The sequence below is a fragment of the Prionailurus bengalensis genome, chromosome A1 (assembly GCF_016509475.1).
Source record: "Prionailurus bengalensis isolate Pbe53 chromosome A1, Fcat_Pben_1.1_paternal_pri, whole genome shotgun sequence".
Lineage (NCBI taxonomy): Eukaryota > Metazoa > Chordata > Mammalia > Carnivora > Felidae > Prionailurus > Prionailurus bengalensis.
Window position 1 is genome coordinate 10,426,293 of NC_057343.1, and position 20,224 is coordinate 10,446,516.

The 20,224-nt window shown below is 40.9% G+C and overlaps 1 protein-coding gene across 3 annotated transcripts in view; it reads left to right on the forward strand.

The window, feature by feature from the left end:
* B3GLCT (beta 3-glucosyltransferase) overlaps positions 1 to 20,224 on the forward strand; it is a 120,152-nt gene that overhangs the window by 80,030 nt on the left and 19,898 nt on the right. For all 3 annotated transcript variants that reach the window (XM_043576345.1, XM_043576363.1, XM_043576352.1), the window contains one exon: positions 17,635 to 17,754. In XM_043576345.1, coding sequence (XP_043432280.1) covers positions 17,635 to 17,754 — 120 coding nt within the window. The remainder of the gene's footprint in view (positions 1 to 17,634; positions 17,755 to 20,224) is intronic.

A 20,224-nucleotide genomic window follows, 5' to 3' on the forward strand; every position in this document is an offset into this window, starting at 1 on the left:
GCATCAGAAACAGTAGAGGAACATGTTAAACTCAAAAAATGGTGAATCATAAATTTTATATGCAGCTAAGATGCTCTTCAGTATCAGTAGGAAATTTCTTAATGTCCACCAACTAAATGAGTAGTGTGCACATGCATCCTTCGTGGGGAATGTATTAGAGAAAGAACTTCATGCAGACAAGAGAGATGAAATTTGGGCAAGAGGACTGATGGTGAATATTTCATATATTTACCTGTAAAGTTAAAACAGGGTTGGGGAATAGGTATATAGGTAGGGGAATGGTATATAAATATACTATGTTTTGACAAAGTAGAAAGTATGTAACTTTAAAAAAATGGAAAGAAAAAGGAAAGTAGGATAAGATCATGGCTTATTGTATAGCTAGTAGATGGGATTCAAAGGATACCGTGTAAAACTGACAGATCTTAATACTATTAAATAGGAAAAACACAATAGGCATAAAAAGTTAAACACAAGATAATGAGGGGAAAACTTCCAACACCAAGAATATTTTTTAAAGCAAAAAGTAAAGAAACACAGTAAATAGTATATGTATAATTCAAACCCAAAGTAATTTCACTGTTGAGACCAAATATTATGAGTTGTGTCACTAAATGTGAATGGGTTTAACTCGCCTAAGAACTTTCAGATTGGTTCATAAAACAAACCCCAACTCTATACTTTTATAGAAAAGACATACATAAAACAGTCCTTCAAAAGTCTAAAAGGGATGGATAAAGAATTGCCAAGGCAATGAGAATTTAAAAAATTCAATTTCCAACTCAAAAAAAACTAGAAAAGAATAAAAAAGCCAACCCAAAAAAGCATATGGAGGGAAATAAGAAAGATACATGTGGAAATGATGAGGTAGAGAAAAAGACCAAATTAATGAATGAGAATTTTGTTTCTTTGAAAAAATTGTATTGAATGCTTTTCTCATTTAATGGTATCTATCGCCTGGAAATCAAAGTGCACAAGAATATATTTAGGAACAAAGGGGAAATAAACATGCCTGTGGCTCCTTATCTTTCCATAAATAAAATGAGGGATGGTTGAACCATGAGGTTGGTTTCTAAAAGGACTGGGTGGAAGAAGAGGATAGATGGAGTAGGGGAGGGTATGACCCTCCTGAATTTATCTTTTAATTTAGTTGACTGGGAAAGCATGCTCATATTTTACTAATTTGAAAATAAATCAGTAAGGACAGGATTAAAGTCAGTAAGGACGGAGAGCAAGCTGAAACAAATGGACCCGACTGTGTTTCGAATGAAAACATAATCCCACTGAAGGAAAACTACAACTGATGCAAGTAACAGTGGAAGACCATATTTATAAGTGTACCTTACTCACGTGTGGGAAGAGGTGAGGAATGGCAGACAAATCCTGAATTTGCAGTTAGTCTGATTTTTGTGGTGGTGTGGTAAAGCAATTCTGCAGTTATTTTAGGTACACTGGAGGATTGAGCAAATGGCGTTGGAACCTAGGGTTGTGCAAGAAGGAAATTGTGCAAGAAAGAAAATATGGATATGGAATCAGGCAGGTCAGGAGGTCTATGAGAGGAGATTGGAAGTGGAGACATTTCTCACAACTCATAAGTTTTGTCAGACCCATGATTTCTAAAGTATGTGAATGTGTACATGTGAGCTTCCTAGTTCTTTCTAGAAAAGAAGACTAGAAGCAGATATCCCAGTAGCACTGACCAACTAGGGAGCGCTGTGGTGCCGGCTGCCCCACTAAAAGGAACCAGGCCTTCCCAGAGAAAGTGTGGATTCTAATGTTGAGGCAAGAACATTTCGAACATTCTTCACCCCCCGCCCTTACTTTCTGGTATAAAAAGAAAAGTGCGTTTTAGGAGGACAAAGAAGCAGGCTAGAGTGGTTTCCCACTGGCCAAATTTTTGATAAGCATCATAAATTAAGGACAATAAAAAATTATGAACCATTAAAATTAGGAATCCACGAGTTCATGCTTATAAGAAATAGAAAATAGGTAAATAGGTAAAAATAAATGGGGGAGAAAGGTGGTATCTTAGAGTGGGCACCATAACAGAATACCATAGGCTGGGTAGCTTAAAACAATAGAAATCTATTTCTCACAGTTGTGGATGCGGGGAGGGTCCAAGATCAAGATACTGGCAAGGTAGGTGTCTGAGGGCTCTTCTCTTGGGTCTCTGTGTCCTCACATGACCTCTTCTTTGTGCTCCACGGAGAGAGAGCTCTCCAGCGTCTCTTTCTTACAAGGACATTAATTCTATTGGATCAGAGCCCTACCCTTAGGACCTTATTTCACTTTACCTCCTTAGAGGCCCCATTTCCAAATGTAACCACACTGGGGGCTCTGGCTTCAACATACAAATTTGGTGTGGGCACAATTCCATCCCTAGCAGGTGGGCTGTTGCTTGCAGGATAATGAAGAGTTGTGACTGGTAAATGTGGAGGTCGTGATGGGGTGGGAAAAGCCATCACTTTGTAACCATCATAGTAAAGATTAAAGTAACAATCATTAATTGACGCTGAACTACGGGTACGTTTTAATGAGGACAGGGTATTTGCTGGTGTTAAAGCGTCTGCCCGGAGACTCTCGGAAATAGCAATGGAAAAGCGTAAGATGTGCGGATGACATAGGACCCTCAGCTCACCTTGTCACGTGGATACACCTAGATACCACCCACGTCAATGTAAATAACCCAGAAAAGGACCCAACGGCTGACAGAACAGAATCTTCACAGCTAAACATGAAGAGGCCACAACAAAAATGGTAGGAAGGGCAGAGATGCAGTCAGGACCCAAGCTGACCAATGGGGCTGTCCATGGGAGGGCCACTACAAGCATGGAGGAGGGAGAGGAACAGACCCCACCCTGGGCACCCCAGTATGAAACTACCTGCACTGAGAAGATGAATCCCCAGAACACTTAGCTTTGAAGACTAGAAGGGATCAACATGGCCTGTCTTTACAGTCAATGGGGCTTAACACCTGGACCTTTAAATTTCAGAGGCTCAGCCCTGGGAGAGCTGGAGGGCTATTCATAGGAAACCGAGTCCCCACCCTTAAGAGACAGCATAGCAGCCCCACTGAGATATAGCATAGAAGCAGCAGTGTGAAAAACACCTGGGAGAGAGAGATTTATTAATCTCAGGATGTGTGCTGGAGGGCCAGGGATCTTTAGGAGACTCCTCTAAGAACAAAAGAGTTGGCAGCCACCCTATCCCTCCCCGCCCCCCACCCCCACCCCACCAGCCTAGACCCATGGACATGTGCAGAAACCAGCACAGTGCTAACACTGTGTAGTTTGCTAACCATCTGCCAGCCCTGTGCTTTTCTGCAGACTGTCCCTCCAACCAGGCCTTGGCAGGAGTTCTCCAAAACAGCACCAGGTCTCCTCCCATAGCAAACTGGAGTAGACCTTGCTAGCAGTGTAGACGCACCCCTCCACCCAGCCCACGGCAAGCCCATCCAGAGTGGTGCCACAAGCCTGGAAGTGTGCGAGCAGCCCCAGTGGGGGCCGGCACCACTCCAAGGTGACTCCTGCCCCTGGGAGAGGGTCAGATAAAAACACACCGGTTCTACTGTGGTCCCAGCAGTGGCCTGGGGACAGACAAATGGTCTGACTGTGGGCCCCACCCACCAACAGCTTCCCAGGGGACGATACAGGGAGAGTGCCCTGTAGCTCAGTGATGCTGCATCTCTGGCAAATCCCTGGTCTGACCCAAGTCATGCCTGAGGCAGCCCCAGACTAGCCCATTAACAACCGAGGGACCAAACCCTGCCCACAACAAACAGACAACTGGGCTGAAGGCAAAAGCAGCTCAGCCACAACAATACGGTGCATACAACACACAGAAGAGGCAGCCCTGAAGTTCAAGGTTCTGCTGAATAGGGGCACTGCACTACAGGGTGCCACAGGACCTAGTCTTCATAAGGCAACTACTTTCAAGATCAGGAGATATAACTGTATTTCCTAGTACACAGAGATAGACACAGGGACTTAGACAAAATGACACAGGAATATCTCCCAAATCAAAGAACAAAATCCTAGCAAGAGAGCTAAATAAAATGGAGATAAGTAATATGCCTAGAGAATTTAAAGTAATGGCCATAAATATATCCACCGGACTAGAGGAAAGAATGGAGGAGCCCACCAAGACCCTCCACAGAAAGAAAACAAAGAACCAGAGATGAAGAATTCAATAACAAAGTGACAATACACTAAATGGAATAGTAGACTAGAGGAAGCAGAAGAATGGATCAGCAACCTGGAGGACAGAGTAACGGAAACCAACAAGTTGAACAGGAGAGAGGAAAAAATAATAAAATAAATGAAGGTAGCTCAGTGACACCATCAAGTGTAATATTCACATTATAGGGATCCCAGAGGGAGAAGAGAGTAAAGAGGGCAGAAAATTTATTTGAAGAAAGAATAGCCGAAAACTTCCGTAATCTAGGAAACAAATCCAGAGGTACAGAGAGCCCCCCCAAAGTCAGCCCAAAGAGGTCCACACCAAGATACATAGAAACTAAAATGGCAAAAAAGAGAATTTTAAGAGCAAGAGAAAAGAGTGACTATTTCATGCCGCTCCCTTCTGGCCTGCAAAGTGTTACAAGAAAACAACAACAACAAACCTTCAGCCAAGAATACTCTATCCAGCATGGCTGTCTTTCAGAATAGAAGGACAGATAAAGAGTTTCCCAGACAAAAGTTAAATGAATTCATCACCATTAAACCAGCCCTATAAGAAATGTTAAAGGGGATTCTGAGTAGGAAGCAAAGACCATAAGCAGGAGTAAGAAAAGTAGGAAACACAAAAGTAGTAAAATCAAGTGTGTATATTAAAAAGAAAAAGTCAAGAGATTAACAACAACAAAAATGGATATTAAGTATTATTATACTATGGGCCTGAAATTGGGGGGGGGGGAGTAAAGATTTAGTGCTTCTAGAACGTGTTCAAACTTAAGTGACCCTCAATATAGACTGTTATATGCATAAAATGTTATACATAAACCTAATCAAATAAATTAGTAATGGATATGCAAAAAATAAAAGAAATCCAGGTGTATCACTAAAGAAAGCTAGCAAAATGATAGAAGAGTACAAGAAAAGAAAGGAACAGAGAAGAACTACAAAAACAACTATAAAACAAAATGGCAGGAAGTATATATCAATAATTACTTTGAATGTAAATGGACTAAATGCTCCGATCAAAAGACACAGGGTGACAGAATGGATAAAAAAACAACACCCATCGATCTGCTGCCTACAGGAGACTCATTTCAGACCTAAAGATACATGCAGATTCATAGGGAAGGGCTGGAAAAGGATTTATCATGAAAATGGAAGTGAAAAGAAAGCCATGGTAGCAATATTTACGTCAGAAAAAAAGACTTTGAAACAAGGACTGTAACAAGAGACCAAGAAGGATACTACATGATCATAAAGGGAACAATCCAACAAGAAGATGTAACAGTTGTCAATAGTTATGCATCTAACATGGGAGCACTCAAATATATAAAACACCTAGTAACAAAGGAAGTAATTGATAGCAATACAATGATAATAAGGACTTAAACACCCCACTTACATCGGTGGGTAGACCATCCCAACAGAAAGTCAGTAAGTAATCAGTGGCTTTGAATGACACATGGACCAGATGGATCTGATATATTTACAACATACTATCCTAAACCAGTGGAATATGCATTCTCCAAGTGCAGATGGAACATTCTCCAGGATAGCTCACGTGTTAGGCCAGAAAATAAGCCTCAACAAGTTCGCAAAGATTCTAATCATATTCATCTTTTCCAACCATAACACTATGAAACTAGAAATCAACCACAAGAAAACAAAATCTGGAAAGAACACAAATACATGGAGGTCAAATAACATGCTACTAAACAATAAACAGGTTAAAAACAACAAAAAAGTAAAAATATACATGGAGACCATTGAAAATGAAAATGGTTGGGGTACCTGGGTGGCTTGGTTGGTTAAGCATCTGACTTTGGCTCAGGTCATGATCTCACAGTCCATGAGTTCAAGCCCTGTGTCAGGCTCTGTGTTGACAGCTGAGATCGGATTCTCTCTCTCTCTTTTTCTCTGTCCCTCCCCCGCTCGTGCTCTGTCTCTCTTTCTGTCTGTCTCAAAAATAAACAAACATTTAAAAAAAAAAAGAAAAGAAAATGGTGGTCCAAAATCTTTGGGATGCATACAAAAGCTGTTCTAAGAGGGAAATTTATAGCTATATTGGCCTAACTCAAGAAGAAGAAGCTCAAACAATCTAACCTTATAGCTAAAGGGGCAAGAAAAAGCAAAATTAAACCCCAAATTGGTAGAAGGAAATAATAAAAATTAGATCAGAAATTAACAAAATACAAACTAAAAACATAGAGCAGATTATCAATGAAACCCAGGAGATGGTTCTTTGAAAAGAATAAAATTGATAAACCTTTAGCCAGACACATGGAAACAAACAAAAAATCAGACTCAAAATCAAAAATGAAAGAGGAGAAATGACAGACTATAGAAATACAAAGTATTATAAGAGACTATTATGAAAAACCATATGCCATGCTGAACAACTTAGAAGAAATAAATTCCTAGAAACATACAACCTCCCAGAACTGAATTGGAAAGAAATTGAAAATTTGAACAAAGTGATTACCAGCAAGGAAATTGAATCCCAACAAACAAAACTCCAGACCCAAATGTTGAATTCTACCAAACATTTAAAGAAAAGTTAACACCTATTCTTCTCAAACTATTCCAAAAATAGAAGAGGAAGAAAAGCTTCCAAATTCATTCTATGAGGCCAGCATTACCCTGATACCAAAACAGATAAACATGCTAGAAAAAAGGAGAACTACAAGCCAATATCCTGATGAACATAGATGCAAAAATCGTCAATAAAAGATCAGCAGACTGAATCCAACAATACATTAAAATCATTCACCACTATCAAGTGGGATTTATTCCCAGGATGCAAGAGTGGTTTGTATTTGCAAATCAGTAGGATATATCACATTAAGGGAAAGGATAAAAACCATATGATCATTTCAATAGATGCAGAAAAACCATTTGACAAAGTACAACATCCACTCACGATAAAAACCCTCAACAACATAGGTTTAGAGGGACCATACCTCAGCATAATAAAGGCCATATATGAAAAATCCACAACATCATACTCAATGATGCAAAACAGCTTTTCCTATAGGATCAGAAATAAGACAAGGATGTCCACTCTTGCCACTTTTATTTAACATAGTACTGGAAGTTCTAACCACAGAAATCAGACAAGAAATAAAAGGCATTCATATTGGTGAGGAAGAAGCAGGACTTCTACTATATGTAGAGGACATAATACCCTGTATAGAAAACCCTAAGACTCCCAAGAAAAAACTACTAGAACTGATAAATGAATTCAGTGAGGTCACAGGTTGCAAAAATCAATGTACAGAAATCAGTTGTATTTCTAGACATTAATGATGAAGTAGAAATTAATGCCGTTTATAATTGCACCAAAAAAAAAAAAGAAAAGAAAAGAAAAAAACAAACACCTTGGAATGAACTTAACCAAAGAGGTGAAAGACCTGAACTCTGAAAACCATAAACCACTGATGAAAGAAATTGAGGACACAAACACATAGAAAGATATTACATGCTCAGGGATTGGGGGAACAAATATTATTTAAAGGTCCATACTACTCAAAACAATTTATAGATTCAGTGCAATCCCTATCAAACTACCAACAGCAGTTTTCACAGAACTAGAACAAATAATCCTAAAATTTGTATGGAACCACAAAATACCCCTAATAGCCAAAGCAATCCTAAGAGGAAACTAGAGATATCACAATCCCAGATTAAGATATACTGCAAAGCCATAACAATTAAAACCTGTAAGGTACTGGCACAAAAATAGACGCAAAGATCAATAGACAAGAGAGCCCAGAAAGAAACCCACAATTATACGGTCCATTAATCTACAACAAAGGCAAGAATATGCAATGGGAAAAAGTCTCTTCAAAAAACGATGCTAGGAAAACTGGACAGCTAAAATAATGCTAATAATGAAATAATGCAAAAATAAGCTGAACCACTGTCTTACACCATACACAAAAATAAACTCTAAATTAAAGGCCTAAATGTAAGACCTGAAACCATAAAAATCCTAGAAGAGAGCATAGGTAGTAACTTTTATGACATTGGCTATTGCAACATTTTTCTAGATAGGTCTCCTGAGGCAAGGGAGACGAAAGCAAAAATAAACTCTTGGCGACTTTATATCAAAATTAAAAGCTTCTGCCTAGCAAAGGAACAATCAACAGAATGAAAAGACAACCTACTGAATGGGGAAGGTATGTGCAAATGACGTATCTAAAAAGGCGTAGTATCCAAAATATATAGAGAAGTTTTACAACTTAAAACCAAAACCACAAATAATCCAGTTAATAACTGGGCAGAAGACATGAACAGACATTTCTCCAAAGAAGACAGATGGCCAGCAGACACGTTGAAAAGGTGTTCAATGTCACTAATCAGACATGCAAATCAAAACCACAGTGAGTTATTACCTTATATGTGTCAGAATGGCTAGAATCCAACATACAAGAAGCAACAAGTATTGGTGATGATTTAGAAAAAAAGGAACAATCATACACTGTTGGTGGGAGTGCAAACTGGTGCAGCTTTTGTGGATAACACAGTGGAGGTTCCTTAAAAAATTAAAAATAGAATTGCTATATGATTGAGTAATTCCACTACTGGGTTTTTTACCCAAAGAATATGAAAACATTGTTTCAAATACATATGTGCACTCCTGTGTTTCTTGAAAGTATTTACAAGAGCCCAAATATGAAAGCAACCTCAGTATCCATTGTGTCCACTGATAAATGAATGGATAAAGAGGTAGTGTGTACACACACACACACACACACACACACACACAGAGGAATATTAACCATAAAAAAGAATGAAATCTTGCCATGTGCAATAACATGCATGGATCTAAAGGGTAAAATGCTAAGTGAAATAAATCAGAGAATGACAGATACCATATACTTTCACTCCTGTGTGGAATTTAAGAAACAGAATGAACAAAGAAAAATAGACAAAACCCCCAGACTCTTAAATCTAGAATATAAACTGGTGGTTTGGGCAGAACTAAACTGGTGGGATTGGGAGGGGGAATGGATGAAACAGATGATAAGCACCGAGTAATGTATAGGATTGTTGCATCACTATATCGTATGCCTAAAACTAATAGGACACTGTACATTAATTATACTGGGGTTAAAAAAATAGCAATGGAAAAAGTATCCAGTGGAGAAGTGAGATAACAACTTGACTGGAATATCACCAGTGAAGAACAGAAGGACCAGACACAGTGTCACACATACATAATACTGTGACTGGGAACATATATGCTAGACTTTGTCATGAGGGAACACCAGACAAACCCAATATGAGGATCATTCTGTTAAAAACAGGGGAGGTGCATTTATTATTAAAAATACCAGTGTCATGAAAGACAAAGAGAAGCTGAATAACTATTATAGATGAAGGGGGAATAAAGGGATATGATAAATGCAATAAGGGATCCTGGGGCTCATCCTGTACTGGAGGGAAAATGAGCCACAATGAACATCGGGTCGAGTGATAACCTTGGAATATGGGTGGTAGCTTAGATGAAAGCATTTGTTTTCAGGTTTGGAATTCTAATTAAGGCAGCTGTGAACCTTTGTGTACATATCTTTGTATAGATACCTATTTATCTTCGCTAAATACCTATGAGTGGAATGCCTGGGACATATAGTAGCTATATGTTTTAACTTTTTAAGAAATTTATTGGATGAATGTTAAAGTTTTTAAACTCTTAATTTTTCCCATTTTAAGGAAATACACAATGATGTATTTCATGTTCTGAGGGGGAAAGGGACATAATATGAGGTTTACTCCCAAATACTTTAGAAAAGAGAAAATCTATGTACACACACATGTACACATAATGCACATGTATACACACATGCCTGCATGTATATACACACAGATGAATATCTGTCTACAAAAAGAGAAAGATCGAGAGAGAACGATAAAGCAAATGGGGTAAAGCTAACAACTGGCTAATTTAGGTAAAGGATATATAAAAGAGTTCTTTCCACTGTACTACTCTTGGAACTCTTCTGTAATCTTGAAGTTTTTCCAAATAAAATGTTAAAAAATAAAAGCCATAATAGGTTAGAGTGGAATATTATCTGGCTTCCAAAAAATCGGATAACAGCTAACAAAATGAAGGATAAAAATCATATGATCATCTCAATAGATGTGTGAAAAGCACTTGACAAGATTCAACATCCATTTAGGATGAAAACTCTCAACAAAAGTGGTGTGTTCCCACTAAATCAAACATAATAAAGTCCGTATGTGAAAAACTGATAGCCAAGATCATCCTCAGTGATGAAAAACAGAACTTTTCCCCTATGATTGGAAAAAAGATGGGGTGTCTGGGTGGCTCAGTCAGCTAAGCATTTGACTCTTGATCTCAGGTCATGAGTTCAAACTCTGCATTGGGTTCCACACTGGGCGTGGAGTCTACTCAAAAAAAATGAGGTCTTCTCTCACCACTATATTCAACATAGTACTAGAAGTCCTAGCCGTGGTAGTCTAACAAGAAATAAGAGGCATTCATATTGGTAAAGAAGAAGTTTAACTGTCGCTATTTGTAGATGACATGATACTATACTTGAAAATCTTAAAGATTCCACCAAAAAACTACTAGAGGTAATAAATGAATTCACTAAAGTTGCAAGATTCAAAATTTATGCCCAGAAATAGGTAGTGTTTCTATACACTAACAACAAAGTCACAGAAATTAAGAACATAGCGTTTACAATTGTACCAAAAAAATAAAACACCTACGAATAAACTTAACCAAAGAGGTGAAAAAAAGACAACCTACTTAATGGGAGGAGAAGATATTTGGAAATGATATTGAATAAGGGGTTAATATCCAAAATATATAAAGAATTCCTACAACTCAACACCCCCCCAAAAAAAATCCAGTTAAAAAATGGGCAGAGGAGGAGTGCCTGAGTGGCTCAGTTGGTTAGGCATCCGACTTCAGCTCAGGTCATGATCTCACAGCTTGTGTGTCCTAGCCCTGTGTTGGGCTCTGTGCTGACAGCTCGGAGCCTGGAGCCTGCTTCGGATTCTGTCTCCAGCTATCTCTGTCCCTCCCTTACTTGCTCTCTCTCTCTCTCTCTCTCAAATATAAATAAAAACATTAAAAAATTAAAAAAAAATAAAAAATGGGCAGAGGACCTGAATAGATATTTCTCCAAAGACGACCTACAGGTGGCCAACAGACACATGAAAAGATGCTCAATATCAATAATTTTGAAGGCACTTCAAATAAAAACCACAATGAGATATCATTGCACAACTGTCAGAATGGCTAAAATCAAACAAGAAACAAGTGTTGACAAAGATGTAGAGAAAAAGGAACCCTTTTGCCCTGCTGGTGCAAATGCCAACTGGTGCAGCCACTGTGGAAAACAGTATGGAGGTTCCTCACAAAGTTAAAAATAGTAATACCATATGATCTGATAATTCTATTATTGGGTATTTATGCGGGGAAAAGGAAAACACTAGTTTGAAAAGATATATGCACCCCTATGTTTATTACAGTATTATTTACAAAAGCCCAGACATGGAAGCAACCCAAGTGTCCATCGATAGGTAAATGGATAAACATGTGGTGTATGTATCTATAGTGGAATATTACTCAAAGGTCTATCTTGCAATTTGGACAACATGGGTGGACCTAGAGGGTATTAAGTGAAATAAAGTATTTGTCTTTCTCAGGCTGACTTATGATTCCACTAATAAGCATAATGCAAAAAAAATAAAAAGTAGAATCAGAACTATAGATACAGAGAACTGATGGTTGCCAGAGAGGAGGGGAGTGGGGTGCTGGGCAAAATGTGTGAAGGCTAGGGGAGATACAGACCTCCAGTTATGGAATGAGTCAGTCATGGGAATGAAAAACAGAGCATGAGGAATACAGTAAATGTTAACAGCAATGTAATGGGACAGATGGTAGCTATACTTGGGGTGAGCATAATATGATGTATAAACTTGTCAAATCACTAAGTTGTACGCCTGAAACTTTGGTAGTATTGTGTGTCCCGTATATGCAGAATCAGTATTATGCTGTTCAAGTCTATATGCAGCACTGTGTTCATATAAATTTGATAGCATGTAATCTAAAGTGTTGCTGTACTATTTTTCTTCATTTCTGTGCCTCAGAATTGCCTGAAATGGTAACAGATTGTGAATAAAGTTCCTTTCCTGGATTAATAGCCAATCCATTTGGATAGAATTAGATATCTGTCTGTTTGATCCACATTTACAGTTTTTAGCAAAATAAAGTATATGAGGGTTGTCAGACTCCGTTTATGATTCCTCAGCTTTAAAATGATATTGTGAGTAGGGAAAGGGTTGAGGTAATAAGAAACCCAGATGAGATGTTAAATCCCAGTTATTTTAACCAAAGAAATTACAAGTTGTGGACTGAATCGGTATTTTTATAATATGCAGGAGAAAGAGAAATACGTTTCTTCTTAGGTCAAGAAGTAGATATAAATTTGCCCTAGAGGTCTTTGAAGTTTTGTTTGTTTTTTGTTGGTGTTTTGTTTTTTTTTTAAACACAAACTTTTACCAGCCAAAGGCCACAGTTTCCTTAAAGAGCTATAAGAATAAATTCTCTATAACCAAATGGCGTCTGACTAGGTATCTGCATATTTACTTACCTTTCTCCACAGAGTTATTCGCTAATTTCCTAAGGATGGATTCCAAACTGGGTGCCCAGAATGTTTATCTTGTGTGCCCAAAACAGGATAGTTTTAAGGATAACATTTTCTGGCCACTCAGAAACCGTCAGTATTGTCAGAGGCCTTGACCTGCAGACGCATATAAACATGATCAGCAAACTGGTCAACTCTTAGCACCACATTTTAAGGCAATTTTTTTCATACATTGAATTGGTTTTCTTCGCTGTCAGCTTTAGGTTTATTGGCTGGGGTATTTGTGTAAGATGCACGAGTGTGGATTGAAGCGATGTCCTTCTTTCCACTTTGCACATCTCCACTTGGGTTTCTTAAGACCCCACCTGTCCCCCAAAAGAAGAAAAGTGAAATCCTAGAACATTAGTGTTCTAGATGTTAATACTTCTTTGTAAGAATTTATGATTAATAACGTAGAGAAGTCCTTGATATCCTATCTCCCTCTTGGAGATACGTGATGCTCATCAGGCTTGAGAAACATTGGAATTTACTTAGCTAATTAAAAAATTTTAATCCAAAACTGATCACGGAACATCTTTTTTGGGGGGAGCGAGAGAACCTAGGATTTGGTGGTGTGTGACCCAGCAAGCTCTAGGTTAGAACAAATAGTGGAAGGACTTTACAAGGCGTTTGTAAGCGGTACAAGTTCTTAAAACATGGGAAAACTAGCCCTTCTTAATATTAGCCTTTGTCTCACCTTTGAAAGGTTACTTCTAGATTTTATTTTCCTATGAAATCTTTTTCTTCACCCTCATGGCAGCTCTAGCTACAGGCATTTCTCTGACCAGCTCCTGGATATTCTCACTGCCCTTTTAAAGCTATCTTGTTGACATAGGACAAAGAAATATAGGTGCCAGAATGTATATACATAAGTAGACGTAAAAAGACAACTTATGTGGCCTTACTCGGGGAAACAGATGCGCGGTTGTGCACAGTAATTGAAAGGTTTCCTGGAACGTCTAACAAAATCCGTTTGCCTACCTGCCAGCCACGCGCCTGACATGGACCTCATTTGTATCTCGAAAATTCTGTTTGGGGGCCATTAAAATTTAAAAAGTACTAAGTGTTAGAAAGGGGCGGAGGTTTATAATGTATCCTCCAAACCAGGAAGGTACATTAATACTGAAACATGAAGCAAAGCTGTTCTATACTGTTCGCACTGTTTTCTTCAGGGTAACTTACCGGCAGGCAGTCGGGTGGGCCAACGGATGGAAGATCCAGGCGGTAATATGCTCCTAATCTCCACCCCTATTCCCAGCCTTTATCTGGACCTTCCCCCAGCTCTTATGGAGTGAGGGGCGTGGTGGGGAGGTCATGGGTAGTTATCTTAAGTGGCGCCGTCTGTGCACCCGATAGCCGCCAGTTATCCAAAGTGGTGCCACCTGTGCAAGATGGCGTCCCACAGATGGAGTCAATGTTGTTAGCACTCCCACATTCCACTCTGGCATCTTTTTAGCCCATGCCATCTTTGCCCGCCATTCTTTCACCATGGCCTTAGAGCCAGATGTCAGGAAGTGACTTGTACCCCCCTGCCACAGCAGCAGTATAAATAGCAACGTGAGTTGAACCAGTACCACCCCTGGTTTTTCACCATTCCTCATTCTTTGTTTTAATGTGTATTTAAGAGAGAGAGAGTGCACATACAAGGGGGGGGTGGAGGGGGCAGAGAGAGACAAAGACTCCTAACCAGGCTCTATGCTGTCAGCGCAGAGCCTGACTCAGGGCTCCATCCTGTGAACCATGAGATCATGGCCTGAGCCAAAGTCAAGAGTCAGATGCTTAACCCACTGGGGCACCCAGGTGCCCTGAACCATTCCTCATTCTTGAGGGGTAGGGGTAACGACCCCTCTAGCTGCTTCCTGCTGGAAAAGGGTGTAGAGCAGGATTTCACGAATTAAGTTGCCATTGCATCCCACTGCAGATATTCCCTAGAGCTCAGCTGAGCTCCCATCCTTTGTAACCACTGTTTTGGAAGTCTTGTATATAGTCTTAGCATCTCATTCTACATTTTATAACAAGGTCAGTTAGGTCCATTCAGTTAAACAGTGGTCTCTTTTCAGGAGGTGGTCCTGCCAATGTGATTTCAAAGTCAGGTTTGTAGAGTGCAAGCAGTCAGGTAGTAAGTGAGCCATATATGCACGGAAGCCAGAAGAATTCGGGATCTAGCCCCTGGTTGTATAGGTAAACAATAAACACTCAACCAGAAATAGAATCTAACACCCATAAAAGTGTGTTACTGAAATATTTTTTTCTAAAATCACCCTCATTTCTATCAAAGGTAGTCAAATTAAGACTAAGTTGTTTGTAAAACAAGTCCACTTTTAACAAATTTGGCCTAGATATTTACATGTGTGCAACAAGAATGGTGATGGGCCATTTGGGTTCTTTTAAGTCTGCTTTTCTGAACTTCTCAGGGAATTTCAGTTTGAGCCTTTTACAGCCTTTGGAGGCCAAAAGCCAAGTCAAATACTTGCCATCAGACCCACCTGCAATACCTTTAATTTGAATTAATTCCTCTCTTCTTGAGGTCCCCAAGTGACCTTCCTGACTTGCACGGTAGGGCTCTCAGGAACCTGTAAGCAAGGTAGCAGGCCATTTTTTCCCAAGGAATTTCCTTGGCTCTATAAAGTCGACCTTAGTTCCTTAGGGCTGTTTGGCCATATTTGAGTATATACGTGTCTCTTTCAAATGTGACATTCCAGTCAAAGCCTTGGTAATCAAGGTTTCCAATGGTGTCCTGTTATAAGAACATATTGTTATTGAACTTATGCAAATAACTGTAATTGATTTCCCATTTTATTGTTACCACAAGCCCCAGCCAAACCCTTCTGGATGTGAAGTTACATCCAATTCACCACTAACACCTGGCATTAATACCCTCGGGGCCTAGTTATTTTACTACCATTTTTGCCTTTATTTCTCCCACCCCCCACCCCCCGCCAAATTTTGAGGCATTTCCATAGATAAATGTGCATTTAGCCAGTGAATATTAGAGCTAGCACAGTCTGATGGTTAGTGAAAGACAAATAGTTAATAATGGGGCCTCCAGTTGTCCACTGTTGCATGCACTAGAGGGAAACGCTGGCCTAACCCTTAGTTTCTAGGAATAGTCTGTGTCCACCCCGAAATTTTTCCATTAGCAGAGGGGCACTGGGAAACACACCCAGCTTTTTTAGCCTGCCTTCAAGGAAGTAAACTGCTTTCCATCAGGCGATGCCTTCTGGAGGCTCAGCAAGACCAACTTGGGTTGTTTGTCTATATTTTCTCTCGGGGTCCCAGATAATATTCAGTATTGCTACCATTGTTTGCAAATCTTGATAGGCCCCCTTTCTGCCATTTTCTCATCAGTGGGATCGTTTTTCCCTCTTTTTTAATCTATTTCCCTCATAAGGGATTCTCTGAATTTCACTTAGGTCTGCAGCCATAGTAGCTACCGTAGCAATGGGCCATTTAGCCACAGGGGCAAGGACAACCTCTAAAGTCCCATACCATGCTCCTGGGGCTGAGATACGGTCATTCATACAAGAGGAAAGTCATGCTTCATTTGGGCCACCAAAATGCTGCGTGTAAATAGCACACTTCATCCCTAGTTCTTCCACAGAGGTCTGCTGCAACAGAAGGGAGGGAACAGCCTCCTTGTTAGGCCAGGTTTTCTTAATGCTAGCATTTATCCAATCAGATTAGCCAAGTGCCTGCAGTTCTGGACCACGCCTGCCGTATATAATCTTTCATCACCAGGCAGGTTCAGCAGTGGCTGAGGCCACGTTTTCATCTCGAATCCATTCAGCATAATACCATCTCCTCCACAGTCCTAAGACCCAAGCTGCCACCCCTTCTTGGCCCTTTTGCTTCACCACCATTTCAGACTCCTGTTGGTTAGGGCGTTTCTGTACTCACGCTGGTCTGAAACGCTCACAAGACCTGGCCGAATCTCCTGGCTAGCAAGCTTGGGATTTCCCCCAAGGGACCACAGGCTTTCCCTGCGTGGACTGTGGGCTTCTCCTGGCATCGCCCCCTTTACCCCTCCCTGGCTTGTTTCATTTTCAGTCTCCTGTCCGCTACACCAAGTGTTAGAAGCTGGAGGAGGGTCAGTAATGTATCCTCCAGACTGAGAAGGCACTTTAATGCTGAAAAAGGAAACAAGCCACTCCAAGCTGTTTACGGTTTTATTCAGGGAAACGTACTGATGGTCAGTCTATCAGGACGGTAATATGCAGCTATTCTCTGCCACTCTCCAGGTTTTATGGAGCTAGGGGCATGGGGGTGCCCTCACAGGGTAGCTATCTAAAGCGGCACCACCTGGGCAGAGGCTCTCTGCTATTATCTAAAGTGGCGCATTCAGTGCGCCAGAGGCGGGGACAAGATGGAGGGCCAAGATGGAGTCAGTGTTGTCAGTGCTCCTACGCCAAGTACATCTGAAGAGATGTGACGGTTCACGCTTACTGGGAAACAGGACTGGTAGACGTGAGCTAAACAGTACACTGGCCACCTCAACTTCGTTAACCTGCCACCCTACCCACCCAATGGAGGCAGCCATGTTCTGGCAGGGGCTTATTAAAACCGGGGAGTAAGCCCCTTGTTTTTTAGTTTCTCTTCTGTTTCCAGTGATCTACAGTGTCCACTTTTTTCTTCTTTTTAAGTGAATTTCTTCCGTAAATCACTTGCATTTCATCTCTAAGCGATTTCCGTACAGTAGTATATAACGTGACCGGTGGGATGTGAGAATCGTCAACTTTTTACCATGGAAAACCATTTGAGTTAAGTAATTATTGCTTATGTTCTCTTTGGAATCTTAGCATCTCCAGGCTCCAGCACTTGCTTAGCTGTTACGACTCCGGCGAACCGCTGTTTCTGGGAGAGCGTTATGGCTACGGCCTGGGCACTGGAGGCTACAGCTACGTCACGGGAGGAGGAGGGTAACTATGAACAGAGCTTTCTGCAAATACTCTCAGCACTCACTTCTGTTTCTGTGATCCAGGGCTGGGCGTGTGGCAGCGGGACCAATCCTGATACATAAGTGCTCTGTAAATGGTAGCTGTGACTGTAATAGGAAAGTAAACATGAAATTTTCTAAATACGAAAACGGTTCACCACAAAGAATATTTTACCCCTTGGAGAAATATAAATGGATGTCGAGGGACTTGGTAGAAATTTCCCTAGAGGAATGATTGCCTCTAGGTAGACAATTAGCTTTGCTTGTTTTAATGAGAAAGAAATTTGGATATAGATTTTATTCCAGAAAACAAGTCACTAGACTTTTAAATGATCTATTGCTAATAAATCACATTTAGGAAAAGAGTAGTATAGAATATCACTTAAGCAGTTAAGTGATATTTGTGTCGGATTTATAGATTTTAAATGACAGTGAAAAGTTAGCGTTTTTCATGTTTATTTATTTTTTGAGAGAGAGAATGAGAGAGAGCAAGCCGGGGAGGGACAGGGACAGGGAGAGAGAGATCCCAAGGCACTGACGTGGGGCTCGAATTGACAAACTGTGACGTCATGACCTGAGCCGAAACCAAGAGTCGGATGCTCAACTGACTGAGCCACCCAGGTGCCCCCAAAGTCAGTGTTTTTAAATGAAGCATCTGCCTATGCTGGATCTCTTATAGGAGACAATTCTGATTTGATTTATATGGCTACGTCACTTGAGCAGTTAGTCTATTATTTCCACAGTTTTTGCTGTTGATTGATTTCGGGAGAATCTGAACTCGTTATGAAATACGGTGATTTAAATTCATTCCACAGGTATTTGTTGAATGTCCACTATGTGCTTGGCAACATTCTTGGCACTGGTTTATAAAGCTCTGAGAGTCACGAGCATAAGGGGCGGCAGCTTGGGTATTAGGACTATGCAATACTGGAGGAGATGGTATTATGTTGAATGGATTCAAGATGGAAAAAATGGCCCCAGCCACTGCTCAACCGGCCTTGTGATAAAGACTATCTACTGGGCCTGGGCAGGAGTACTGATCTTTGTTGGGCAGTGGCATGCTTCCACCTGAGGTCATTAGCAACAGGAGATGGGGGTCCAGGTAGGCCTTGGAAAAGACGCCAAAGGGTAAAGGCCAACGACTATTAACTTCTTTTTTTTTTTTTTTCAACGTTTTTTTTTTTTTAATTTTTTTTTTTTAATTTTAATTTTTTAATTTTTTATTTTTGGGACAGAGAGAGACAGAGCATGAACGGGGGAGGGGCAGAGAGAGAGGGAGACACAGAATCGGAAACAGGCTCCAGGCTCTGAGCCATCAGCCCAGAGCCCGACGCGGGGCTCGAACTCACGGACCGCAAGATCGTGACCTGGCTGAAGTCGGATGCTTAACCGACTGCGCCACCCAGGCACCCCTTAACTTCTTAATTAAAAAAAAAAAAAAGGCTCAAGCTATTTGCAGCTTTATAGTAATGCATTTAGTTTTCTGGGTGAGGTGGTGAAGCCAATGAAGAATCAGGGTATGGTATCCCTTGAGTCGGAACTTTCTGCCTTTGAACGGGGTCTTATTATTTGCATATGGGTTTCTATATTTTGTGGCACATATGGGCTAACATGCTTTTAACACAGAAGTGATGGCCAAGAACACTATTTGGTTTCCTTCTTTGCCTGTTGGATTTCACTGTTATCTCTGAGACTGGCCCTTGAAGCCTGAAATGGCACTTGACCTCACCTAGCCAGTGTGGCCTTTCGTTGTTCCAGCTGGTTGCTCATTCACTCCACAAGCCTGGTGGGCATAGGCACTGGGGATGCAAACGGAAGCCACAGTTCCTTCCCTACAGGAGCTCACAGGGCAGTGCCAGACTGGCATCTACACCACATGGGTGTCACCGCTCCCCTTCCCAGGCCCATGGCGGGCACTGTCACCACCAAGACGGCACTGTTAACTCTTACGTGTTCAGCTTCTACCTTCTTACTGTGGACTTCCTACCACCTCCAGTTTTGCCATCTTAAAACTCCTTCCTGCCACCGCACCCTCCTTCTTCTCCCCTTCAAGTCATCATAAGAACCCAGGACTCACGATCTCTGTTCTCCAGCTCCCACTTCCATGTGACCGCCATGCTTGGCTTCCCACCTCAACTGTCTTGCCGAGGTTTCCCGCAGCATCCACGTAGCCAAATCCAGGGGCGGACTCTCGATCTTGTTTGACCTCTTAGCCGACTTTGACAAAGGTGACTGCTTACTCCTTGAAATGCTCCTTTCTCTTGCTTTCCGGAACAGTGTCCTGTCGTTGTGTATTCCTGCCTTTCTGATCATTCCTTCTCAGTTCCTTCTTCCTGTTCCTGTGTTCTCCAGGCCTCTTTTCTGGTGTCCTCTTCTCACTCTGGATTCTCCTTGGTGATCTTATCCACCCCCGTGGCTGTGCTGAAAACACCCGAAGCTCTATCCCCAGCCTG